We start from the raw sequence: 22,871 nt of genomic DNA on the forward strand, positions 1-22,871 counted from the left end.
GTCTCTCTCCCTCTTTTTGTTTACTTTTCTCTCGGTTCAATACTTCTTATTTTATTTTTGGTCTATCATTCAAATTCACAGGGTTATATAGCTTCACGGGTTTGGATTAGTATTAATGTAAATTTGAAATATCATTATTTTGGTAGTACACAATTATTCATTAAAAGTATTTATCAATATTAAAATATTAGACATATTTAATTAACTTGATTAAATTATGATTATGTAAAAGTAAATTATTTCTCTGTATACTACGGGTTAAATCCTAATATTAACTATCAAAATACACTTATACAATTTTAAACACTAAATAAATTAAACAAAAATTAACAAAAAAATGCAGCTTATAATTTTCATATTTTAGTTTAAATGTATCTTCCCGCGGTGTACCGCGAGTTAAAATCTAGTATTTTTTAAATAAGGAGGGGATTTTATGTCAGTTTTCAAAAAATATCCATCTGGTGGATTGACTTGAGGATTAGGCTGGTGTGTTTTGTTCACGGCTGCAGCTCTGGATCTCTTTTGTTTGGTAGCTGGTGTGGTTATTTTCTTTCTTGGCACATCGCATGTAATCAATAGCAAATGTCGAATCCCTCCATGCCAGTCTTTTTTTTTTGAAGATGTGCCCATCGTCCAGCTTTCTCATTATTAAATCAATGCGGGTATTATCCACCTCTGTGCCATACCAGTTGTAATCTTGGTAGTCTTGTGGGTCTTCGCTGTGTAAAATATTCTCTACACAAAGCTAGGAAAAGAAAGGGAGTAAAAGTGATAATTGTTGAAGGATAGATGAATAAACTGGTAAATGAGACTATAAGACAAAAATATTGTCTTACATTAGGATTATTCTCTGCTTCGAGAATGTTAGAATTATGAAATAGATTGAGCTGGGTTAGATGACGCATTGAACGATCGTCAAATGTTAACTCGTCGTCTGCATCAGGTAGGATTCTTGCCAGGAGTGGAATTGCATGAAAAAAAAGTAGTTGAAATGACAAAGTGAAACCATGAGTAGCTGTGTGAGATTGTGAAAGTTGGTCGGCAAGCGCACGTGCAGTAGGAACAACGTAACCGAGTGTAACCCTCTCTAAAGTCCTTAGGAAAGAAAGCCTCCCCCATGGATATTTGACAAAAGCATCCAAATTTTCTACCAATTTAACCACTTTACTAGAAGCTCTGACAACAAATGAATTGCATATAAAAATCTCATCCACAATCACAACAAGACACAATCGTAGCCTCCTATCTCCATTCATACGGCGAGCAATTGGCAACTTCTTGTCCTCCTTCAAAATGTCTACAATTTCCCGGATAGTGTAACTATTGTTCGGGCCAATAAGAGTGTGGAAGAAATCAGAATCAGATATAGGACCAACGTCAATGGCAGATGATTCTTCTTCATCTGAAGGTAGTGGACCACAAATAAGCCCTGTTAAGATACCAAACTCCCGCAGAGAAAAACGGATTGGATGTTCCCCATAAACAAACCACATCTCATGTTTTTTTCCGAGTGATAAGGCAGCGACAAAGGAATTGGTGGACAAGCTTGCCGGGTAAGGAACTCTTGCGAACAAGAAGTTTGAAAAGACGACCAAAACAAGAATGTTTCATCCATTTCAACTGACTGGATCCATCTAGCGCTTCTATAATGTCGAGAAGATACTCAGGTGTAGAATACGAATTTATACGGCCTTTAACAGCATACCGATTTGTTGCAAAGAGACGACGCGGAAGTGGTCCACACTGTGAAAATGGGATATTTGGCTATTGTTTTTCAATTGTGTTGTTGGTGACAGTGTTATCGGTGTTTAGAGATGCATCTGCTGGTTGAACTTCACAAACACCAGTTGGGGGAGAGCTATCAACGGTAACACCAAAATTGCTTATGCAGTCGTCACTATGTGGACAACAACTAAAACTTTTAAAATATGTCCACAACAATTGGTCAATAAGACGCCAAACAGATAATTCTTACATAATATTGTCCTCTTTATCCACCGCAAGAGAGTTTTTTCCCATATCATTGACAGGACACCTGTTTTCAATGTGTGGACAAAAACCCAAGTTTCAGAAGCTATTCAACGATCATTGTCAAACAGAAACCACTAGTTGTAAGTGAAAAAACACTTACAGAATATCCTCATCTTGACTTTCTGGTATGAGGATGAAGTTGGGAGTAGGTCCAAACGTTTGGTTGTCTCTCTCCACCGCGACTGAGTTGGTTCCCAAATCATCTCGGTTAAACCTAAGGGGACGACGATTAGGGTAAAAAAAAAGACTAGAGTTAAGGCCAAGTGAAAATAGTAGAAACGATTAGGGTTAACCACGAAATTGGTAGAATCGATTAGGGTTAACCACGAAACGATTAGGGTAGAAACGATTAGGGTATAATTGGTAGAAACGGATGTGTGTTGTACTTACAGGTGATTTGGGACCACGAAATCGAGCGACGCCACATTCTGGTTAGCCGAGATTGATTCGTTGCTTTCATCCATGGTCGAGTTTCAGATTTGCATGAGGAGATCTTCGGATAAAGAGGCCACGAAAGTCGAAGAGAAAGAGCAAAAGAAAATTGAGAAGAAGAAAAGTTCAAATCGGAACGGAAGCGAAGAGAGAGAGTTAAAGTGAACTATATCGAACAATTCTTCTTCTGTCTTATAGCTTTAACTCGAAATTGGACTGATGGGCAATGGCGTGTTCGAAACTGAAAAGACGCGAGAGAAAGTTGAAGTGCTCCCTCTTTAATTAATAAAAAACAAATGTACACTTTTGCAACGTCAAACAAATGGAGGGTACAATGGTCATTTTGTCATGAATCAATGTGGTACATTGGAAAAGGTTGAGTTTCAAATGTGGCATAAATGTTAGATATCTCTTATTTATATTCTTCCTTGAGAATGTGTACTACTCTTTGATTTGTGGATTATCTATCTATTGAACTTATGATAAATCAGATGGTAAACCGGTCCCCTAAAATATTTGATTACTAAGTAAACAAAGTCACACAAAAAAAAAAGGTCAAACTTGTATCAGCACCAAATCTGTAACTAGAAACATAAGAAATAATATAACCAAAAAGGGAAAGTGATCAAAACAAGCAAAAAGTCTTTCTCTTTGCGTCTTTCATTCTAAAGATAATAAGGGTTGTGTGATTACATTGACCAATCTTCTTCAGTCGTCTTCCTCGATGACCTTAGTGCCCAAACCAGAGAGTCCTTCAGCTGGAACCTCAGCGACTGTGACGAGAGAGAAGAACTCTTCATTGGCATCTTCATCGTCGTTTCTCTTACGGGCAACACGGATTCTGATTCTCCTCGGGGGGCCTCGGATACCTTTGCTCCATATCTGCTTGTTGAGTTTAACATCGACTCTAACGTCCTTTGTTCCCATTGCTTTCAATGCAAACTTCCTGATCTCTTTAATGGCATTGGGCGCCTTCTTCTTGAATGTGCTGTTACATTTTTTTTCAAATGATCAAAAACCACATTGAGGATTCAGCATTACTAACTAAAACCACAAGATCAATAGTGACAACGCCTTAATGGAAAATGGTAACTAAGCAACAAGCAAACAGTTACACAAAATCAAAGGAACACAACTAAAAACATTACTCTCATCTAAAAGCCTAATCTTCTTCTTCTACAAAGATTCGAAACATTCTGATTCGAAGGTGATCACAAGTATATTCAATGGAGTTGTACAAAATCAAATGCTCTTGACACATCCCTAATTAAGAATTGCAACTTGAGCCTAATCATTATCAACTAAACCCAGAACGAACTCAAGAAATCCGGAAACGAGAGATTGAAAAGTATGGAAGCTTGCTGGGGTTTTTACCAGCTATGGAGACGCCTGTGGAGATTGATAGTATACTCCCTCGTAACCACCTCCTCCTTTCTTCCCTTACCTTTCTCCATTTCTTCTTCGATCTCTGCCTTCTCTCTCTCTTTCTCTCACACTTTTTTAAAAAATGGAGTTGGAGACGGCAGCAGATCGAGCGAGAGACGAAACTGTAAGGAAAACCCTAATATAAAGCTTCCGTATATTATAATTTTGGGCCCATTATGGGCCTAATGTACACTCTTATATGCTAAGATTGGCCAATTTCTTTCAACTTAAAATCAAATTTGCTTTTCTTGATGAGATCTAATGGGAATCTAAAATCCAAGATATTATACTAATCACATATTGATGCAACTCGAATCATTAGGGTTTCTCGACAAAAAAAAAAAAGAATAATTAGGGTTTTTGAATTTGCGATTTCAGTTCATGTGTATTTTACTATTTTTAGTATAGGATTCTTAATCACTTTTTGGCTTTTCAACGTCATCATGAATAATTTTATTATGATTCATTTTTCACATCATTTCGATTCAGATCAGCAAGACTCAGATCATATGATTTATTATAAAATCTAGAATTTAGGCTAAAGCAAATTCTTGATTAAAGATAAAGATCTAACAAAATGAAACACAAGAAATATGATCATAATACGGAAAACATCTAACTCCTTTTGGAAAGGGATAATGAAAAGGAGGTGCATGGCGTTATGGTTCAACATCAACAAATAAAACTTAGATAAAAACCTGTTCAGCAAAAATCTCTTACTTCAAAAAAAAACATATTTTGGAAAAAAAAACTTAAGCTTAAGCTTGTCTGTTTCTTTGCTTGGCACCGGACTTGGCAACCCTAAGGCCTTTGCTGATGACACTGAGTCTAGCAAGAGCTGCTTTCTTCAAGTCTGGCCTGTAGTAGTTGTCCACCACCTATATAATTCATTTCAGACAACAAAATTTCTTTAGATCACCATCAAAGCACAAGGCCTTCTAATAATATCTATTCAACATGCAAATTTACCATCAGATTAACTCGTAAAGAACACAAACATATTCTAGATCTCAGAGCTGTAACCATAAGCACACCATAAACATAGAAACAAACATCAACAGTGGTGAAAAATTGAATAATACCTGGTTAGTAACAGCCTTGGACATCCTGGGGAATTCCTTCTTCAGGATAGACTTGTTGACAGAGATCTTAGGCTTGTTCTGCTTCTTGGTCTTGGTGGTGGCGAGCACAACAGCTTGATCCTTGTCAGCGGCCTGGATGGTCACAGTCTTTTTGTTTGCAAGACCTTAACGCCACAATGAAAAATTTAAAAACTTAAGACTAGTTCTATAAGTAAATTTCAAATTTTGGGTTCAAGAATCCAAACAAAAGTCTATTAGAAACCCTAGTAAAGAAAACAACAAATTTCATGACAGAAATCAATTTCATACAATACATTTAGTAAAGTAATCAGATTCCCATTGAATGCTCAATCAACGGATTTTAAAAAACGACTACATTGTATGAAAGCAATCACATTTCACAGTCACTTTTAAGTAACTAAACCATACATTACAGTTACATAGTCTTATGTTTGAGAACGCAGACGCATACATCTTCTACATTGTGCATAAACCAATCTAAAACAGTCTATTTGAAGAATCAACCAAAGTGTCTTATCTTAAGATACTTAAATTCCCAATCCAACAGACAGTAATCAAATTTCCAAGAGAGTAAAGACAAGAAATATACCAGAGTGCTTGTAGGAGTGAACGTTGGCGAGATTGTTAGTCTCCTTGCTGAATTGAACCTTGGAGTTTCCTCTACCGAACTGTTTCACCAAGAAACAGTTGTTCTTCTTCACGATCTCCCAGATCAATTGTCCTGGAACTGTCGCCATTTCTAAACCCTACCCAAATCAAGCAAGCAAGGATGGATACTAATTAATCAATCAATACAGATAAAATGAACAGATCGAATCACTAAAGGAGCACGGCCGTAATAGATCTGACTGATAGAAACGACAACAACAGCTGCGAGAGGATCGATTAAGCTCACCGTGCGATTTCGCTGAGAGAGATAGAGCGACTTGGTTTTTAATGGTGGCGCCGGAGCTTTTGTGAGAACTACGATGGAGCTATATTTATATATGACCTCAGAAAATGATAAAACCCTAGCTCGTGTATTATTTGTGTAAAAGTCTATAATACCCCTAAAGATAACAATAATATCGAGAAATGCCAAGTTTGAGAAACGTTGAAAACTAAACCCATTTGGTCTCTCTAGTGAGGTTTGAGGGTTTTATAGATCATTCGATTGTAGAATTTTGTAACAATGGGGAGGAGAATACTGAACGATGCGTTGAGAACGATTGTAAATGCGGAGAAGCGAGGGAAAGCTTCGGTGGAGCTGAGGCCTGTCTCTACTGTTATGTCTTCATTTCTCAAAATCATGAAGGAGAAAGGTTAGATTTTGTTTTTTAACTTCTGCTTTCTTCTGGTCCAATTGGGTTTCAATTTCATCTCCCTATTCTTCCATATACTTGCTTAGATTTATCAGTTTCCATCGACACTTGGTTGTTAGACCTTGTGGTAAAGTATCTGTTTTGTTCTGTGTTTTTGTTTCTGTATGATTAATTTATAGTCCTTCAGCTGACCCTAACACGTATAGCTCAAGCATTGTAATTATGTGATTTCCAACTGGTAACATTGTTCAAAGATAGAGCTTTATTCTTGGTTGATTACATTGCCCAAGGATAAAGCTTTGTTTTTTTCGACACTTATGGATATTTCACATCTTGGTCTATGGTTGAAGAAAGGCATATCTGCTCCATTTCCCCAGTTTTCTAGTTGAACTTACGCTTGTTTCGATCTGCGCTTGCGTTGCTTGTGTTTTGAGTATTTTAGTCAAGTAGTTCTCTTAAAAGTTGATAGTTTTAGCATTGGTATGCTCAAACTGCGTTTACAGAATCGGGTAATTGTCTGTAACTTTACATAATGCATGTGGATGTATAGGGTACATCAAGAACTTTCAAGTTCATGATCCACACAGAGTTGGAAGAATAACTGTTGATCTACAAGGAAGGGTTAATGATTGCAAAGCTCTCACTTACAGGCAGGACGTCAAGGCAAACGAGATCGGGCAATACACAGAACGCACACTTCCAACACGCCAGGTCTGGTTTTGCCTTACTTTCGAATATGCTAACTAATAGTAGCAGTAACTTAAACCTTCTCTAATTTGTTATTTGCAGTGGGGTTATGTTGTGATTACAACTCCTGATGGCATTTTGGACCATGAAGAGGCTATTAAACGGAATGTGGGTGGTCAGGTTCTTGGTTTCTTTCATTGAATCGCCGATATCGAAAACAGAAAGAAACCTCTAATCAAGGGACTTTGACATGTCGAAATCCTGTGAGGACATGACATTTGCCTGGCTTTGTTCACATTGTTTGTTTGTTTCTTGCACTGCAATTTTAGCACAATGGTATTTTAGTGAACAAAATTTTATTTCTATTGTTCTGTCTATACACACGAAAAAATAAAACAGACAAAGAAAACCAATCAAGACTTAGCAGAATCATACCACTGCTTCAATCTGTATAATGTCAATGTGTAAGGATATCAAATTCAGTCATGAGTAAAGAATGAGTGGGGACTGATCTCTGTGGCAAAGAAGATATATATGAACGGATGGACAAGATGGGTAGATTTAGCGTCGATTAGAAGCACGAAGGGCCCCGAGCCTTGCAAAGATATCGTCATATTCTGGGAGGTTGGGATGAACGTGACTAGCTCTCTCCCTTGATGGGGTTTCTGGATCCGGTGATTTTACAGTTTGTGGAACAGGGCTTGAAGTTACAGTCTGGTGCCTTGGAGATGGCTGATCATGAGGCTCTTTGTCAGTTTTCTTCGTTGTCACAGGGAATGAATGTTTCTCATGAGCTTTTGCTTGGCCCTTTGTCCTTGGAGAGAACCCGGTTGGTTTATTTGGCATGACATTGATGCGTGCAGCCTCTCTTTCCATGTCTTCCTCATCTTCAGACGATGCTGAAACTGGCATCTTCAAGTTCATTCTCTTGTAATCTCTCACTCCCGTTGATGGCTTATGTGTCCTCTCTTGACTTCTTGAAGAAGAACGAGTTGGGAGTTTTTCTTCCTCTAAGTCATCCTGGTTGACACGGGAATGACTAAATAAGGAATCAGATTTTGTTTCTGTTCTTCCTGGAAGTTGCATGTCTGAGTCGTCTTCATCACTAGAAGATGGATGAGGAGGCAAAAAACTTGGTCTCATCTCGGTGTTACTTGCTTTCTTACTGTAAAGATCTTTTCTGCTAGACTGGCCAGAATCATCTGTTTGGATATACTCCTTGTCAGACTTGGACAATGCCGGACTCATTCTGTAAGGTGGGAGTGTCTTTTTGTTCCTAAATCCACCGGCCAAAGCTCCAAGCCTCAAACCAAGCTGAGGCTCTGACTCTGAATCTGATTCTTCTCGTGTCCTCGAATTATCTTTGTGTTCTTCTGTGTCTAAAGGGAAAAATTCGTGTCCAGCAGAATCAGAGACTTTAAATTCATGAGATCGATCAGATGTCAGATTCCCCTTCTCATGCACATTTCCAGAAACTTTGCCTCTATGTTTTGGCTGATCACTGTCGCTTTCTGAATCTGGACCATAATCGTCAAACCTGGTATGTGGATCAGGCTCATGGTAAGCAGCCGGAGGACTTGTAGAGACATCATCAAATAATGGGGAACTTGTGTTCTCTTGGTAAACTTGTGACCGCGAGCGGCTGTGTTCTTCATGAGACTTACTATGGTCTCCTTTGAAGCTCCAGGAAGCCGCTGACGCAGATGTTTTGCTGCCAAGCAATGAGAATCCCACACCATGATCAATTTCATCTTGATATTGATTATCACCAGCGTCGAATTTAGGTTTATCAAAAAATGAACTATAGTCATCATAAGTATCAGCAGCTGTAGCATCATCATGTCCATGATAATGGGTGTCTGTATCTTTAAAGCTGCTTTGAGATTGGTGATCATCATAAGTGGCAAAAATGTTTTCCTCCACAATGCTCGGTGACTTTATATTATCTGAGCCATTGACATCCTCATCAGAATAATTGCTCGAGTGTGAATGCGATGAAGTCCGACTTGACTGCTTCATGAGGTAAACATCTTCAGGGTGACCAAAATTTAAATCCGTCTCATCCTTGCTTGGCTGCTTCTCTCTACTTTTTTCACCGAAGGAACCGTTATTTCTCGAAATCTCCAGGGGATGTCTATCTGATGGCTGATGTACAAGATGAACATCAGATTCCTTTGCCCTACCATAGCTATCTTGCCGAGTTCTGCCCATATCTTCATACTGCATCCTATTATTCGGTCTTGGCGAGTGTTGTTCTTCAGGAAAGCTTTCACATTGTACATTAGATCTGTTACGTCGATGTGACGGCTCGTTTCTAAGATTTACAGATGCAGAGGATATATGCGACTCCGATGTATCCTGCCTCGTCATCCTTTCTTTGCTCGAAAGTTTAGCAGCTGCTCTTGCAGCGAAACTTGCTCTCTCAGCAGCTTCAGCAGCGGCACGTGCAGCATCTGTAGAATCAACAAATTCTGTTTCCCACCTATGATTTCTTCTTGAAGATGAATTTTCATAGCCATGATTTGGATTTCTACACTCTCCTTCATCAGTCCTAGAACCTGTCAAACAAAACAAAACAACTCCGTTAAATGATTCAATCAAAAAACAAATACAGAAACAGCAGAAAAAAAAAACAACGCTTACGAGAAGGTCTTGGATCTGGATGATAGTAGTCATCAGCCTTCCCAGAAGTAACAATATTGGCACGGCTTGAAGATCTTCCACCATTTGCATACGAGTTCTCTGGGGAATGATGTCTTCTTTCACTTGATCCATGTTGAGCATTGACAGTGGTTGGAGCTTGAACGTTTGGAGGCTGTTCCTTGTTTGATTTTATAGATGAGTCCATGTTCATAGTACTCGCTGGCTGAAACGAGCTTGCTCCATTCTAAAACAGAAGCAACGTACAGGTTTAACACTAGCAAGTAGAAATAACAAACAACTGATGCCTTTCCACTGAAATGTGATTACACTTACCAACAGCGCATCTTTTGGATCTGGTTCAACAAAAGATTGTGCCTCCCAGACGACATTATGCTCCTCAGCGATTGCCATCAGAATTTTGACCTTAGTTGGACCATCGGGGGCTTTGGCAGACAATTTTTCCACCAGCTAGAAAGATAACAATCACAATCAAGAAAGGTTCATAGATACAAAACCACCATCAAAGATTATAGAAGACGCAGAAACTTACCAGGCGACTCACACCAGAATCTGGACGCAACTCAATAGCAGACGTAGCAAAATCCTTCCCGTACTTGGTAGTGAATTGCTTAACGATTTCTGAGAGCTCAGGGACATCTGATGATAACCTCTGGGAAGCAAATAAGACACTCGAGACAGCTTCTTTCAAATCAATGGGGCAGTTCCTGAAGTATAATATCACAAACGATCAATACATTAGGAAAAAACAAACACAACAGCAATGAAGAGTGAGTCAAAGTTATAAAGTTCAAATCTTTCTTACTTTTGAGACTCGATAACACCCAAACGAACAACAAGAAGTTCACAATATATGCCAATGAGCTCATAAGCAGCCATTGTCTTCTCTTCCCTAACCACATGTTCCACCTGATAAAAATAAAAAAAAATAAACCACATTCCCAATTTCCATCAAACAAACAAACAAGTGAAACTCAGAAGATTCTATAATAATACTTCAAAAAAAGTAGCCACATTCCCAAAATTTTGCAATTTATAAGATTTGGTTTACCCGAATTCGAGCAGTAGGGGTATGTCCAGACTCGAGCAATTGTGCTAATTCTCTCCTAAGCTGTTTAATCTGAATCTCCTTTTTGTTCTTGAGTATCTTGAGCCGTGAATTCGCCATCTGCATAGCTGTCTTGCTGCATTGCATCAAAACAATAAATCAACACCAACCAAATACATAAATCAAAACCAAAACACAACCGGTGATCTGAAACCAAAAAGGTTCGGTCATAGATAGAATCTAAAGATGTTGTTGAAACATAATCTGAAACAGCAAGAAGATAGAAAGGAAAAGAAGAGAAACCCAGAATAGAATTTTACCATTTAGCAGGCTTAAAACCTCTATTAAGCACCTTCTTCATGGAAAACTATATTTTAGCACAAGGAAAAAAAAAAAAGAAATCGGAACTTTGATCGAATCAGGTAGATCACTAAATTAGGGTTTATTGGCTTGTGAAATTAGGTGAGACGCAAATCTAATCTATGATCTGAAAAGATTGGAATTATTCGCGGGGACCTCTATACCAAAGAAGAAGAAACGTAAAAAGATTTGATATATAGAGGAGAAGAAGAAGAAGAAGATGAAAGAAATTAAAATATTGAAATTAATTAGGTTGGAGTCTGCGCGAAACCATTACTATATATGTTAAGGAAGGATCCTCTGTGTAGCGGTGCACGTTCCACGAAATAGATACATACCGTGGGGGCTGACTTTAATATTCTTTCTATATATATATGATTTATTTTTTGGTAGGAACTACATATATATTTGATTTATTGGAAAGTGCATAAGATTATTTACTTTCAAACTTCCCGTTTGAATTTTTATGTTTCCTTTGGATATTAACATGTTTTCTTTTTGGTCAAAGGTCATTGATGTATTAAGAATCTATTTTGATGTTAAATTAAATAAATATAACCATGTATATATTTTTATTTAGTTTATTTATATGATCTATATCTTTTGTTATATCGTTTCTTGGAATTATTCATTATCCAAGTCCAACCCCTAATACTATTTGGATGATTCTGAATATTGTTTTAATTAATTTGGTTTCTTTATCTTATCAATATCCAACCACTTATATATAACCAAAGTTCATAAAATAAAATAGATTAAAAACAAAAATATAATTATTACAGAACTTTAATGATATTGATAGAAGTTTCATATAGATTAGAAATACTGTATTATATGTAATATTTATATGTTTGGATTCATTTATCTATGTTTTAGGCTATAAGTTTGAACTTTATCTATGTTTTATTGATCTAGACTCCTAGTCAACTTAATTTTTCTTGTAATAATATTGACAATTTAGTTATGTGACAACAATGTTTTAGAAGCCATAGGTATGATGTTTTCTTACTAGAAGAATTCTATGATATCTTATAACTATGTAAATTATCTTTGATAATTTTAAGACCAATAATATGTGAGCTACCAAAATGCTAAACATAATATTAAAATATTATTTTCTTGTGGGTTATTTCTTATTTGTGTAGGACCAAAAGATGTTTTGCTAAGTGTGATATGATTATCTAATTTGAAATAAAATATATTGTAAAAGATAAAAAAAATAAAAAATATGAGCAAAACTTAAGCAAAACATAAGAAAAAATTAAGATTTTTTTTTTTAAAATGATAAAAAAAAGAAAGTAATTTTATATTTATGTTTTTATGTACAACAATAACCTTTTTTAGATTATGAGTTTTTTTTTCTTAGTTGGGTAAAGGAGAAACACGAGTAGGGAAGACACAAAACAATGTGTTATATAAACAGTCTATGATCTCTCTAAAAAAAATAGTTTGTTTGGTGGAGTCATCAAATTATAATGACAATAGTAGGATATTGGCGATCAGATATATTACAACGTTGACGGATCACGCAACGTACGCATAGTAGGGCAGCGAAATTCTGAATTTGGAGCATTTAGGACGACACACAACGACTCAGATGGGTTTCGGTCACTTCCCTGATGAAGGATCTGGGAAAAGCAGTTATTTATGAAACTTAGAAGTTGTTGATCCCAATCAAAAAATTGGTCAACATACACAGAAGAATGGAAGACCCATTTCTTCTAGGGGAAGCCAGGGTTTAGGTTTACCCATTTAGGATATCCTGCACCAACTTTTACATGCCATCAAGAGTGCCTTTAATTAATTTTTTGTTTGTTAATCTAATTAATTATATTTATTAAATAGTACTTTTTCTGTTTAACAAAGAGTGTCATTTTGACATGTTTCACACAAATTAAGAAAAACTTGAATTATACATGTTTCACACAAATTAAGAAAAACTTATGTTTTATTTAATTATTTAAAATAGTATTTTTAAATGAAAAAAATATATATATAGCATTACTTAGGTGGATACTGATGTGGAGGAATGAGAAGAGAGAAAAGTTAACTTTATATATATATATATAAATTTTATGTTTGGATTCATTTATCTATGTTTTGATTTTTAAGATAATCAATCAAAGTATATACTGTATCTATTAAGAGTGTGAAATGAAGAAGGAGCACTCAATAATATATAATTAGTAATTACAATAGCTAAACTTTTGTACTAAGCTTCTTACCCAAAAACAAAACTTTTGTGCTAAGCTAATGAACAGAGGAAAATAATAAAAATCTTTGCCTAAGTTTGACTACAGCTCTTTCTTTCTCATTCCCGTTCTCTTTATCTATCTAATTTACTTCTTACCCACGCTAGCTATTATAACTCGAGTTTAGGTCCGATTACAATAATGACGACATATGACATGAAAAGCTGTGATAGAAGCTCCATGAATTGGCAGATTTCGCGACTATGTTTTATGATGATGAAATAGCGGCTATGTGTCCGCGAAACTATCTGAATTCGAGGATCTCGTGATTGTGGAGTTTGATAAAGAAGTAGAAGAACGTGCAAAAGGTTGGAACAACGTCTTCGGTGACACAAAATCTTAATGAGGAGGCTTCTACAGTTCTACTTAGCTTCTTTATCGCTTGATAGAGAAGTAGAATTGTAACTAAAGTTTCTTTTGTTGATTGTAGTAATAGCTTGATAGTCATAATTCTAACAAAAGAGTAAAGAGGAGTTTCCGATCAAAACTTGCTTAGTATATAGCATAAGATTCACGGAGTGCCATTGCTTCATACATGCGTCCAAGATTTACATGTTAAATCATTCAATGGTGTTTGACTTACGCTAAAACCTATCAGCGACTTGCAATTCCAATAATTAAGGTTATCATCAATCAGTATAAAAAAATTATGAGGTAAGCTTTTAGTTCCAAGTTCCAACACCAATGTGATGCCTCCAAGACCAGAGTATATGAGAACAGCAAAACTCAAAGCTCTACTTTCATATCATTACCTAACTGACTGAATAAGATCCCAATATCCATTCCTTGATTCACTGTAGGTATTACTACTGAATAAGGGCATTGAGTGGAAAACCCAACCTTTTTGTTTTTGGACTGTTTTATCGCTTTGCTTAGCCTGCTTACGCATCGCTGGAACTTCTTATGGCAGCTTATGTTGGTCATACCTGAAAAATGGGAAACAAATACGAAAAGTCGAAAAGGTTTCAGCGTAAACATGACAATTTAAGACCAAATATTTAGCATTTGACTCCATCAAGACTTATAGCCTAAGAAGAATGACACATGGTAATATGTTTCAAATCTCTAAAGCTATGACCACTTATTTTGCAAATATCTACGTCATATTAAACAAATAAATAAAGGTTTCAGAACAACCGTGACAATTCAAGACCAAAATTTTAGCATTTTGAATCCGTTAAAAAGTATAGCTCAAGAACAATGAATCAAAGCAACAAGGCAAACAAAAGAAGATCCCTAAAGCAGTAGAGTCACTTAAAGATCATCAGAGCCTGATGGTTCTCAGGTACAAGTTCTAATCAAGACAAGTTACATTCATACTGAATCTGTAGTTACAGATGTTAATTTCAGTTTACCTCACTCTTTTAACAGAGGCCTATTGGGCATATCATTCTTCTCCAAGGGTTACAAAACTAAACCCAATTTTGGCCAACGTGAACTTTACCAGATGATAATATCAAAACTACATCTCAATTCCCGGCACATGACCCTAAGAACAGTGACTATTTCTTTTCGTTCAGATGCATGTAAGTAAAACAGAGCGGTAAAGGAATCGAAGTTCTTAATTGATATTAGTACCTTTTGACTCAACACAACTGTCATGGACCATACAACAAGCATCAAGATCATCACAAGGCCCCTCACCAGGACAACCAGAATGTCCAATCCCACAATACTTCCCATATCGAATAGAGAGAGCTGAAAAAAAAAAGATATAAAACATACATATGATGATGAGTAAGCTAAAAAAAAACAAAGGGAAACTTGAGAAGAAAAATGTAATCTTACTGTCACAATTCTGTGCAATGCATCTTCTCGCACACTCCTGTAACAACAATTTGATTCAACAACAAGACAGAAAAAAGAAATCAATTCATTATTTGAAATTATCACAAGAAACAATAAAACACAGACACAAAAAAAAAAAACATTAAAAGTGTTGAGTTTTCTCTCAGAAATCAGCAGAGGCAAGTGAAGTTAGCAAAAGCATTGTCAAAATCAGATTTTTTGGCAGGGGTTTCAAATTAATTTTCAATGTGATAAGCTAATAATCACAAGAATGTGATTCATTTATGTCTAATTATGGAAACTAAAGATTCACAGAGAAAACACAGAGAACCAAATCGAACCTCGCTGCGGACGACACCGACGAGGACGATGAAGAAAGCCGCCGCGAAACGCATCAGAGAAGTGCGAATCATCACCGTCGTCGTCTCGTAGATGTTTTAGGGTAAATCGTTCCTTGTCTTCTTCGCTAAGGTTTCGGATTATGATGGCCACAGTTTCAATTGGGTCTCCTTAAGATCTCATTGGTCTTCGATTTTTTATTTATTTTTTTTGAATATTTTGTCGCTGAGATTTTGAGTTAAATTAATATATTATTATCTTGAGTCAAAGTCAAAACAAATGTATTAAATATTTATATTTAGTACAATTTCTTAACTGCAATCCGTAAATATTTGTTTTTAATTTTACCAATTAACAGTCACCTTATCATAAATTCTTCAAAATAACATTTTCTATACAATTTTTCTTTTTTGGTTTGGTAATTCTTTATTTTTTTTACTACATTTTTTTTCAAAAAAGGTTATTCACAACCACTTGATATATAAAAAAGTTAAAATTCTCTGATGCTTCAAATGCATTTTTCTCAATTTCTTTTATTAAGAGCTTTACCAAAATGGTTTTTTTTTTCCTTAGCTCCAAAACTTCTGTTTCAGGAAAAGACTGAAAATATAAATTGGATTCGAGGAAGTATATATAGTTCAGTGAGAGGATCATATGGAGGGGAGTTACATGATGCACCGGGAAAGATATTCCAGCGACATTGCTGTTGTCTCAATTTCAAGGGTAGTAGCCGGTGAAAGTGAATCCTCTGCCGACGATTTCACCCGCGCAAAACCAAGCAAAGCATTCTAAGCCAAACAATGCACCGATCCCTACATCTTCCACCTTCAGATTCGCTCTGTTCTTCATTAAGTTCTTTGCGTAGTCTACTTCTTTCCAAAATGTTTCATAGCGCCCTGGAATGCTGTGTAATTCGTAACAAGAGTGAGTATTAGCTTAGCTATATAATCAAGATTGCAATTTACCAAAAGCCAAATTTCCTACAAAACTGATAGTGAAAACACACAGTCGATCATAGACTGTGTAACCGGGGCAGTAAAAACATGACAGGCACAAAGAGTAACCCAATCATCAGAGATTTGCCAGCTTAATTCCTTCGAGGACAAAAACTACCTAAGTTCTCAAGCATATTTTTTTCAGTTCTACGAATTCTGTAAGGCAATAAGGCTAACTACTCGCGAGTAATGCAAAATTGCAAATCCATTCCCTCAGCATTATCTGAAGATTAATGCTCCAAAAAAATCTCAGCAACCCAAAATCTAGAGCATGACCCTTGGAAATCTAACACCAAAATCCTCAAGCATATCTTTTTCAGTTCTATCAAAGTCTACAAGGCAAAAAGGCTGACTACTGCAAATCCATTTCCGCAACATTATCTGAAGATTAATGTTTCATAAAAGATAGTCTGAGGAAAAAGATCTCAGCAACACTGACTGTAGAGGCTAGAGCATGGCACTTGGGAATATGTCCAGAGAAAAAGAGAGAAAGAAAAGGTAATGACCTAGCAAGACGAGTGTAGAGCAATTGCTTAGACAATTCGTTGCACTTCTCAATAGAAGCAGGCTCTTGAATGAATTGCTTGTTCTGCTCCAACAATTGCTTGTAGTAGGAACTCCCATGCCTGGTCACAAACTTTGTAGCCTGACATGCCTTTGACTGAAGTTGTACCAATTTTGATGCCATGTTTCACAATCACAGAGTCCTTCAAAATTACACAACTCCAGTTTAGAGTCAGAAATCAAACTCAAGCAAGAGAGATTAGCTCATCAATATGTACAATTCCAAAGTTTCGAAAGCAATCATATTCAAATTCATGATTCATTACGGGAATTGAAAAAAAATGTATTCTCAGAACCAAGTCATCCCAAAAGCACAAGACTTTTCATAAAATTCACACATATCAAAGCTAAATCACTAAAACCCTAGTCCCCAATTCCAGAGAAACAGATCGACCGAGTTCAAATAATAGACAAACTAAGCAATTCAAAACCCACAAAGCATTATCGTAGTGAAGAGATTCCAAATTAGATCTGAGACTCAAATCACATATAAAAACAGACTTTAAACCCTTATAAAGCCAAAATCCAAAAGAAAGAAGAAGACTTGTAGATATAAACATGAATCCTAAAAGCGAAATCAAAAGAAGACTGAATCGGTGATCGTGAGCAAGTTGCCGTACCTTCCGCCGTGCTCGCCACTCACACCACCAGCGTCACAATCCTAACTTTCTCTTCTTCTTCTTTTTGCTCCAATTTCTAAAATTAATTTCAGCTTATATTAGAATAACCGAACCGAATCGGTATATACCAGACCGGTTTGTCTTGTCGATTAAAGAAATTGAACCGGCGGCTGAAACAGAACCGTACAATAGATTCGTATCCTAAAACCCTAAATCTTTGCGTATTCTTCGAATCTGTTAGTTTCCACTTCCAAAAACACACTCTCTCTCTCTCTCTCTCTCTCTCTCTCTCTCTCTCTCTGCCGCAAAGATGACTAGTACGAAAAACAACGGCTCTGAACAAACTCAGGAGACGAAGTTCCACTTCGAAGATGCTGATGTGTCAATGTCCGATGGAGGTGACAACGATGCAGATGTTACTGATGACGTTACCAGCGCCGATTACTACTTCGACTCTTACTCCCATTTTGGTAATAATCCTTCAAAGTTCATGTTTTTTTTTATTTGCTTCCTTGATGTTCTCTTCTCCGCAAAGTGCTTACTCTGTTTTCCAAATTCATTGATTTTTTCAGGTATTCATGAAGTAAGTCTCCTGCTTCTTTTTATTTGTATCCTCTGTTCTGAAGAAACTAGGCAATGTGTATAACAATTGGTTTGGTGTGGTGATGTTATTGTTATTGTTAGGAAATGTTAAAGGATGTAGTGAGGACAAAGAGTTATCAAGATGTTATTTACAAGAACAAGTTTCTTATCAAGGACAAAATCGTTCTTGATGTTGGAGCTGGAACTGGAATCTTGTCTTTGTTCTGTGCTAAAGCAGGAGCAGCTCATGTTTACGCTGTATGTCTTTTTTTTTTTTTATCTCCCCCTTTTAATCACAAAATTTACTCTTGAGTGATTTGGATTGGATATACATTGTGATTTGACAAGTGATTTGTTAAACAGGTTGAATGTTCTCAAATGGCTGACACTGCAAAGGAGATTGTTAAGTCGAATGGACTTTCAGATGGTATGTATGTTGTGTTTAGACTTTAGAGTGTTAATCAAATGGATTGTACAATCTGATGGATGAAACAAGTGTTTGGGTTGTTTTGGCAGTTATAACTGTTTTGAAAGGGAAGATTGAGGAAATCGAACTTCCCGTTCCTAAAGTGGATGTGATTATCTCTGAGTGGATGGGTTACTTTTTGTTGTATGAAAATATGCTCGACACCGTCTTGTATGCTCGCAATAAATGGCTTGTAAGTGACATTTTTATCGCTTTGTTTTAAGTTATGAAGACCATGGCTTCATCATAGTTTTTGAGCATTTTTGTGTGCTTTTTGGTTCTTGTTTGGTTAGGTTGATGGTGGAATTGTTCTACCAGATAAAGCTTCTCTGTATCTTACAGCCATTGAGGATGCTCATTATAAAGAAGACAAAGTAGACTGTGAGTAAATATGAAAGATCTTGTCTTACTTTTTGCAAACTTTTATCTTCGAAACCTTATTTTTTTGCAAATCGGCTTTGCCTCTAATCGTTTCCTGTACAGTCTGGGAAGACGTGTATGGGTTTGACATGTCATGCATCAAGAGAAGAGCAATTACGGAACCACTTGTTGACACGGTGGATGGAAAGCAAATCGTGACTGATAGCAAGCTGCTGAAGGTAAGTGCGATTGTGCTAGAGTAGTTAGTTATATCTCCTTACTTACTTGTAGCTGATGCAAGTTCCACTTGTTTTTTTGGTTTACTATTTACTAAAGACCATGGATATCTCTAAGATGGCTTCTGGAGATGCTTCCTTCACAGCTCCATTTAAGCTCGTCGCACAACGCAATGACCATATCCATGCCCTTGTAGCCTACTTTGATGTAGCATTCACCGTGTGCCACAAGAAGATGGGTTTCTCAACAGGTTCACACTTTTTCCTACCAAGTTTTCTGATTATTCGACTTCTTTGTCGATGTTTGGAACTTATAGTACAATCACAACATGCAATGCAGGACCAAAATCTCGGGCGACACACTGGAAACAAACAGTGCTCTACCTGGAAGATGTGTTAACCATATGCGAGGGTGAAACAATCACAGGAAGCATGACAATTGCACAAAACAAAAAGAATCCCAGAGACGTTGACATAAAGCTCAATTATTCTTTGAATGGCCAACATTGCAAGATCTCAAGGACCCACTCCTACAAAATGCGCTAAAAGCTCTCGGATGAAAAGGAAATCCCCATCATCTTTAAGCTGAGATGGACATTTCTCATTTTGTAATTCTATTATTTCCTTTATTTTATGACTGTTTCAGAACAAAATGTATCAGAAACTTCTTCCCTTGAATTCTACCAACATTGAACAAGACAACAATCTATTAAAGCTAGTGTGGTTTCAGGTTTCTAGATTCATTTCCTGTTAAACGTTTGAGTAGAGTTGCCTCAAGCTACTTCTTCCGCTATATGTGTAAGTCTCGTCTCAGTCATCCCTTAACATAAAAAGTGGTTTAAGTTACAAAACTCTTAATCGCAGAAAAAAACAAACTAGACCTATTCTGCTTTTATGATACAACTTATAATAGGATTTGGCCGCTCACCAACAAGATAACGGACACATTGAGAATATTAAAAGTGAATGAAAACCTGTAAAGTACACCATCGTCATAGTTTAGTTGTCTCGAATGTCTCATATGTCTCCAAATGACGTGGATCTCAATGGGAAAAAACCAATTCACGTGGTGTGGGTTAATTAACATTATCTAAACAACCGTCACTGTGAAACAGAGCAGCTCGGGCTTGATTTTTGGATTTTGTAAACCACCATGGAGAAAGTAGAGGTACCAATTCACAAACATCCTTTGTTACCTTTTACACGCTTTTTCGAGAGGCCTTGTGTAGGGTGTAAGTATCTTGGATACATTCACAAAGGCTACCGTTGCAATGAACTGGGGTGTCACAAAACTTTGTTTCATAAAGAGTGTGGTGAGTCTTTACCACAAATCAACCACCCTTCTCATCCCGACCATCCTCTCAAGCTGCTACTAAATGGTCGGTCGTCCGCTTGTAGCCGGTGTGGAGTTTCCTTCCAAAATGGTTATTCCCGTTCAATCTGTGACTTCAAGTTGGATCTATCTTGTGCCGGCGGATCAGGAGGGTTTATGTAAGGCCTGGGAGCACAGGTGCGGTGAGCGTGGATCGAACACGCGACCTTCAGATCCACGCTCACCGCACCAAATGGTAAGAAACAAACTCCGATACTTTTATTGAATAGAAGAAGGTTATACAAGAGCGGACCACTAGCACATCACTAGCTCACGCTTAATCTCACGCAGGAGAACTCAAATACAACTTTCAACATAATCCTCTTAAACAATGAGAACCCTTATTTATACTATTCTAGAGTTTGTTACAGATATTTAATAAAGCTAAAATATCTTTTCTTCTTTCTTCAATTTGAATTTTGAATCTCCTCACATGCTTTGACTCCCGCACGTGTGCTCCCACGCCTTACATAAACCCTCCTGAGCTTATCACAATGCAACTTCATGATTCATCGAGAGTGTATCGATTTGCCACGCGTTATAAACATCAACCGCCACGATCATCACATCTCTTACACACATCGCCGTGGACATGGAAACTGGAAATGTGGAGTTTGCCGTATGACAGTGGATGGGTTCTACGGGCTTATTTTTGCTCGAAATGTTCTGACTATGTTGTTCATTCAAGATGCGCAACAAGAGACGATGTATGGGACATGATCGAACTGGAAGGGACACCCGAAGAGCCTGAGGAAACTGCGCCATTTGTGGTGATTGATGAAAACACCATAAAACATTTTAGCCACGACCATAACTTACAAATGATCGACAACCATGGGAGGAATATTCTAGAGGAAATCAAACTATGCCAAGCATGTGTCTTTCAGATTGGTACAGAACCTTTCTATACTTGCAAGCAGTGTGTCTTTGTTCTCCACGAAAAATGTGCTAACATTCCTCGGAAGAAGAAGCATATGTGCCACAACCAACCATTCACACTTGACACGAATTCTATATGCAAAGAGTTTACATGTCATCTGTGTCTTCAAAGGTTCAACGGTTTCAGGTACAAGTCACTGAATAATTTGACTGTTGATGTACGATGCGGTTCAAGTTCAGAACCATTATGGCACGAAAGCCATCCTCATCCTTTATACTATTCTAAGGATAAGTACCCCAAGTATTGTAGTGAATGTGGGAGGACAGGACGGTTTTGTTGTGATGAGTGTGACTTTAGTTTGGATTTCAAGTGTGCTCTTCTACCGAGAAAGGTAATAAGGCATAGGTACGACGATCACCCTCTAGTCCTCTCCTATGGTGAAAGTAGTGTAGATGGCAAATATTGGTGTGAAGCTTGTGAGACAGAAGTGGATCCGAAGAAATGGTTTTATACATGCAGTGATTGTGGGGTCATATTGCATATTTCATGTGTTGGAGGAGGAGACTTCACATATATAAGGCCAAGTTCAGTAATACCATATGAAGCAGAATATGTTTCCAGCACGTCTATTTGTAGACCAGTTTGCACTGTGTGTAACACTCGATGCAAGCTCTCTACTATTCTCAAGGTTTCCAAGGCCAACGTTGTAGTATACGTTTGTTCTTTCAAACGTTTTGGCTCTGTTCGCTTCAAAGATTTCTAAGGAATTTTTTTAATGAATAAACACTTTGTATAATTTTCTTTTAAAGAATGTTGTGAGTATGTCGTTGAATTCAAAGGACTTCTCATTAGAAGGTCGGATGGCTAGCAAAGAAAATGCAGCATGTGTTATTTCATCTATCTTTTACAAAGTGGTGAAACACCTCGCCAACGTGTAGCCGCCAAGGACTTAAAACAGTTTTAGCTTCTCCTTGTCAATTAGAAAGTTAGTACGAAGAATATAAATCCATATAACATAATTTAATACATACCTAATGTTCTAAGAGAGAAACCACCACACCGTTCAACTCCTTGTCACGTAAGAATGTTAAAAAAAAAGAAAAAATCGATCTATTACGTACGTATCCAACTTTCACCCCTTAAGCCTTAAAGGTAATTCTGCAGTCAATTTAATAAGGCGCAGGTACGATGATCAGCCTCTCTTCTTGTCTTTCGGTGACATGGATGTGGATGGTGAATTTTGGTGTGACGCATGCGAAACAAAAGTGAATCCAAAGGAATGGTTCTATACAGGACATGCAATGATTGTGGAACCACATTACATATTTGATATTTCATGCGTTGTGGGAGACTTCTCATATATGATGCC

The 22,871-nt window shown here is 37.0% G+C and overlaps 8 protein-coding genes and 1 pseudogene across 10 annotated transcripts; 3 read left to right on the forward strand and 6 right to left on the reverse strand.

Moving 5' to 3' along the window:
- LOC104702538 lies at positions 364 to 2,917 on the reverse strand. 2 transcript variants are annotated; one of them, XM_010418413.2, is made up of 5 exons: positions 2,422 to 2,917; positions 2,132 to 2,245; positions 1,976 to 2,035; positions 837 to 1,897; positions 364 to 745 (listed from the first exon to the last, which is right to left on the reverse strand). In XM_010418413.2, the coding sequence occupies exons 4-5, from the start codon at positions 1,491 to 1,493 to the stop codon at positions 479 to 481; spliced, it is 924 nt and encodes a 307-aa protein (XP_010416715.1). In that variant the 5' UTR covers positions 1,494 to 1,897; positions 1,976 to 2,035; positions 2,132 to 2,245; positions 2,422 to 2,917; the 3' UTR covers positions 364 to 478. Both variants share the same exon structure in this region, with proteins under 2 accessions (XP_010416715.1, XP_010416724.1).
- On the reverse strand, positions 3,043 to 4,006 carry LOC104702529 (60S ribosomal protein L31-1-like). Its single transcript, XM_010418391.1, has 2 exons — positions 3,838 to 4,006; positions 3,043 to 3,451 (listed from the first exon to the last, which is right to left on the reverse strand). The coding sequence occupies exons 1-2, from the start codon at positions 3,915 to 3,917 to the stop codon at positions 3,172 to 3,174; spliced, it is 360 nt and encodes a 119-aa protein (XP_010416693.1). The 5' UTR covers positions 3,918 to 4,006; the 3' UTR covers positions 3,043 to 3,171.
- LOC104702557 (60S ribosomal protein L28-1) lies at positions 4,459 to 5,987 on the reverse strand. Of its 2 annotated transcripts, none has more exons than XM_019229387.1 (4): positions 5,887 to 5,972; positions 5,581 to 5,730; positions 4,971 to 5,134; positions 4,459 to 4,766 (listed from the first exon to the last, which is right to left on the reverse strand). In XM_019229387.1, the coding sequence occupies exons 2-4, from the start codon at positions 5,726 to 5,728 to the stop codon at positions 4,647 to 4,649; spliced, it is 432 nt and encodes a 143-aa protein (XP_019084932.1). In that variant the 5' UTR covers positions 5,729 to 5,730; positions 5,887 to 5,972; the 3' UTR covers positions 4,459 to 4,646. The 2 variants fall into 2 exon arrangements, with proteins under 2 accessions (XP_019084932.1, XP_010416733.1); XM_010418431.2 differs by having other exon boundaries at positions 4,467 to 4,766; positions 5,581 to 5,737; positions 5,887 to 5,987.
- Positions 6,091 to 7,342, forward strand: LOC104702574 (40S ribosomal protein S15a-2-like). The gene is made up of 3 exons (XM_010418456.1): positions 6,091 to 6,292; positions 6,843 to 7,003; positions 7,082 to 7,342. The coding sequence occupies exons 1-3, from the start codon at positions 6,163 to 6,165 to the stop codon at positions 7,178 to 7,180; spliced, it is 390 nt and encodes a 129-aa protein (XP_010416758.1). The 5' UTR covers positions 6,091 to 6,162; the 3' UTR covers positions 7,181 to 7,342.
- On the reverse strand, positions 7,207 to 11,299 carry LOC104702567. The gene is made up of 8 exons (XM_010418443.2): positions 11,009 to 11,299; positions 10,692 to 10,824; positions 10,446 to 10,549; positions 10,173 to 10,347; positions 9,956 to 10,090; positions 9,623 to 9,866; positions 7,415 to 9,537; positions 7,207 to 7,296 (listed from the first exon to the last, which is right to left on the reverse strand). The coding sequence occupies exons 1-7, from the start codon at positions 11,047 to 11,049 to the stop codon at positions 7,541 to 7,543; spliced, it is 2,829 nt and encodes a 942-aa protein (XP_010416745.1). The 5' UTR covers positions 11,050 to 11,299; the 3' UTR covers positions 7,207 to 7,296; positions 7,415 to 7,540.
- On the reverse strand, positions 13,775 to 15,581 carry LOC104702580 (phospholipase A2-beta-like). The gene is made up of 4 exons (XM_010418463.2): positions 15,430 to 15,581; positions 15,089 to 15,125; positions 14,879 to 14,998; positions 13,775 to 14,226 (listed from the first exon to the last, which is right to left on the reverse strand). The coding sequence occupies exons 1-4, from the start codon at positions 15,499 to 15,501 to the stop codon at positions 14,027 to 14,029; spliced, it is 429 nt and encodes a 142-aa protein (XP_010416765.1). The 5' UTR covers positions 15,502 to 15,581; the 3' UTR covers positions 13,775 to 14,026.
- LOC104702589 lies at positions 15,924 to 17,703 on the reverse strand. The gene is made up of 3 exons (XM_010418474.1): positions 17,607 to 17,703; positions 16,929 to 17,129; positions 15,924 to 16,331 (listed from the first exon to the last, which is right to left on the reverse strand). Exons 2-3 carry the CDS (start codon positions 17,108 to 17,110, stop codon positions 16,145 to 16,147), a joined length of 369 nt encoding a protein of 122 aa, XP_010416776.1. The 5' UTR covers positions 17,111 to 17,129; positions 17,607 to 17,703; the 3' UTR covers positions 15,924 to 16,144.
- LOC104702600 (probable protein arginine N-methyltransferase 1.2) lies at positions 17,831 to 19,987 on the forward strand. Its single transcript, XM_010418486.2, has 9 exons — positions 17,831 to 18,076; positions 18,179 to 18,189; positions 18,291 to 18,446; positions 18,552 to 18,615; positions 18,705 to 18,847; positions 18,948 to 19,035; positions 19,138 to 19,253; positions 19,351 to 19,501; positions 19,591 to 19,987. Exons 1-9 carry the CDS (start codon positions 17,917 to 17,919, stop codon positions 19,794 to 19,796), a joined length of 1,095 nt encoding a protein of 364 aa, XP_010416788.1. The 5' UTR covers positions 17,831 to 17,916; the 3' UTR covers positions 19,797 to 19,987.
- On the forward strand, positions 20,627 to 22,265 carry LOC104711142 (annotated as a pseudogene).

The sequence above is a fragment of the Camelina sativa genome, chromosome 1, assembly GCF_000633955.1.
Source record: "Camelina sativa cultivar DH55 chromosome 1, Cs, whole genome shotgun sequence".
Taxonomy (NCBI): Eukaryota; Viridiplantae; Streptophyta; class Magnoliopsida; order Brassicales; family Brassicaceae; genus Camelina; species Camelina sativa.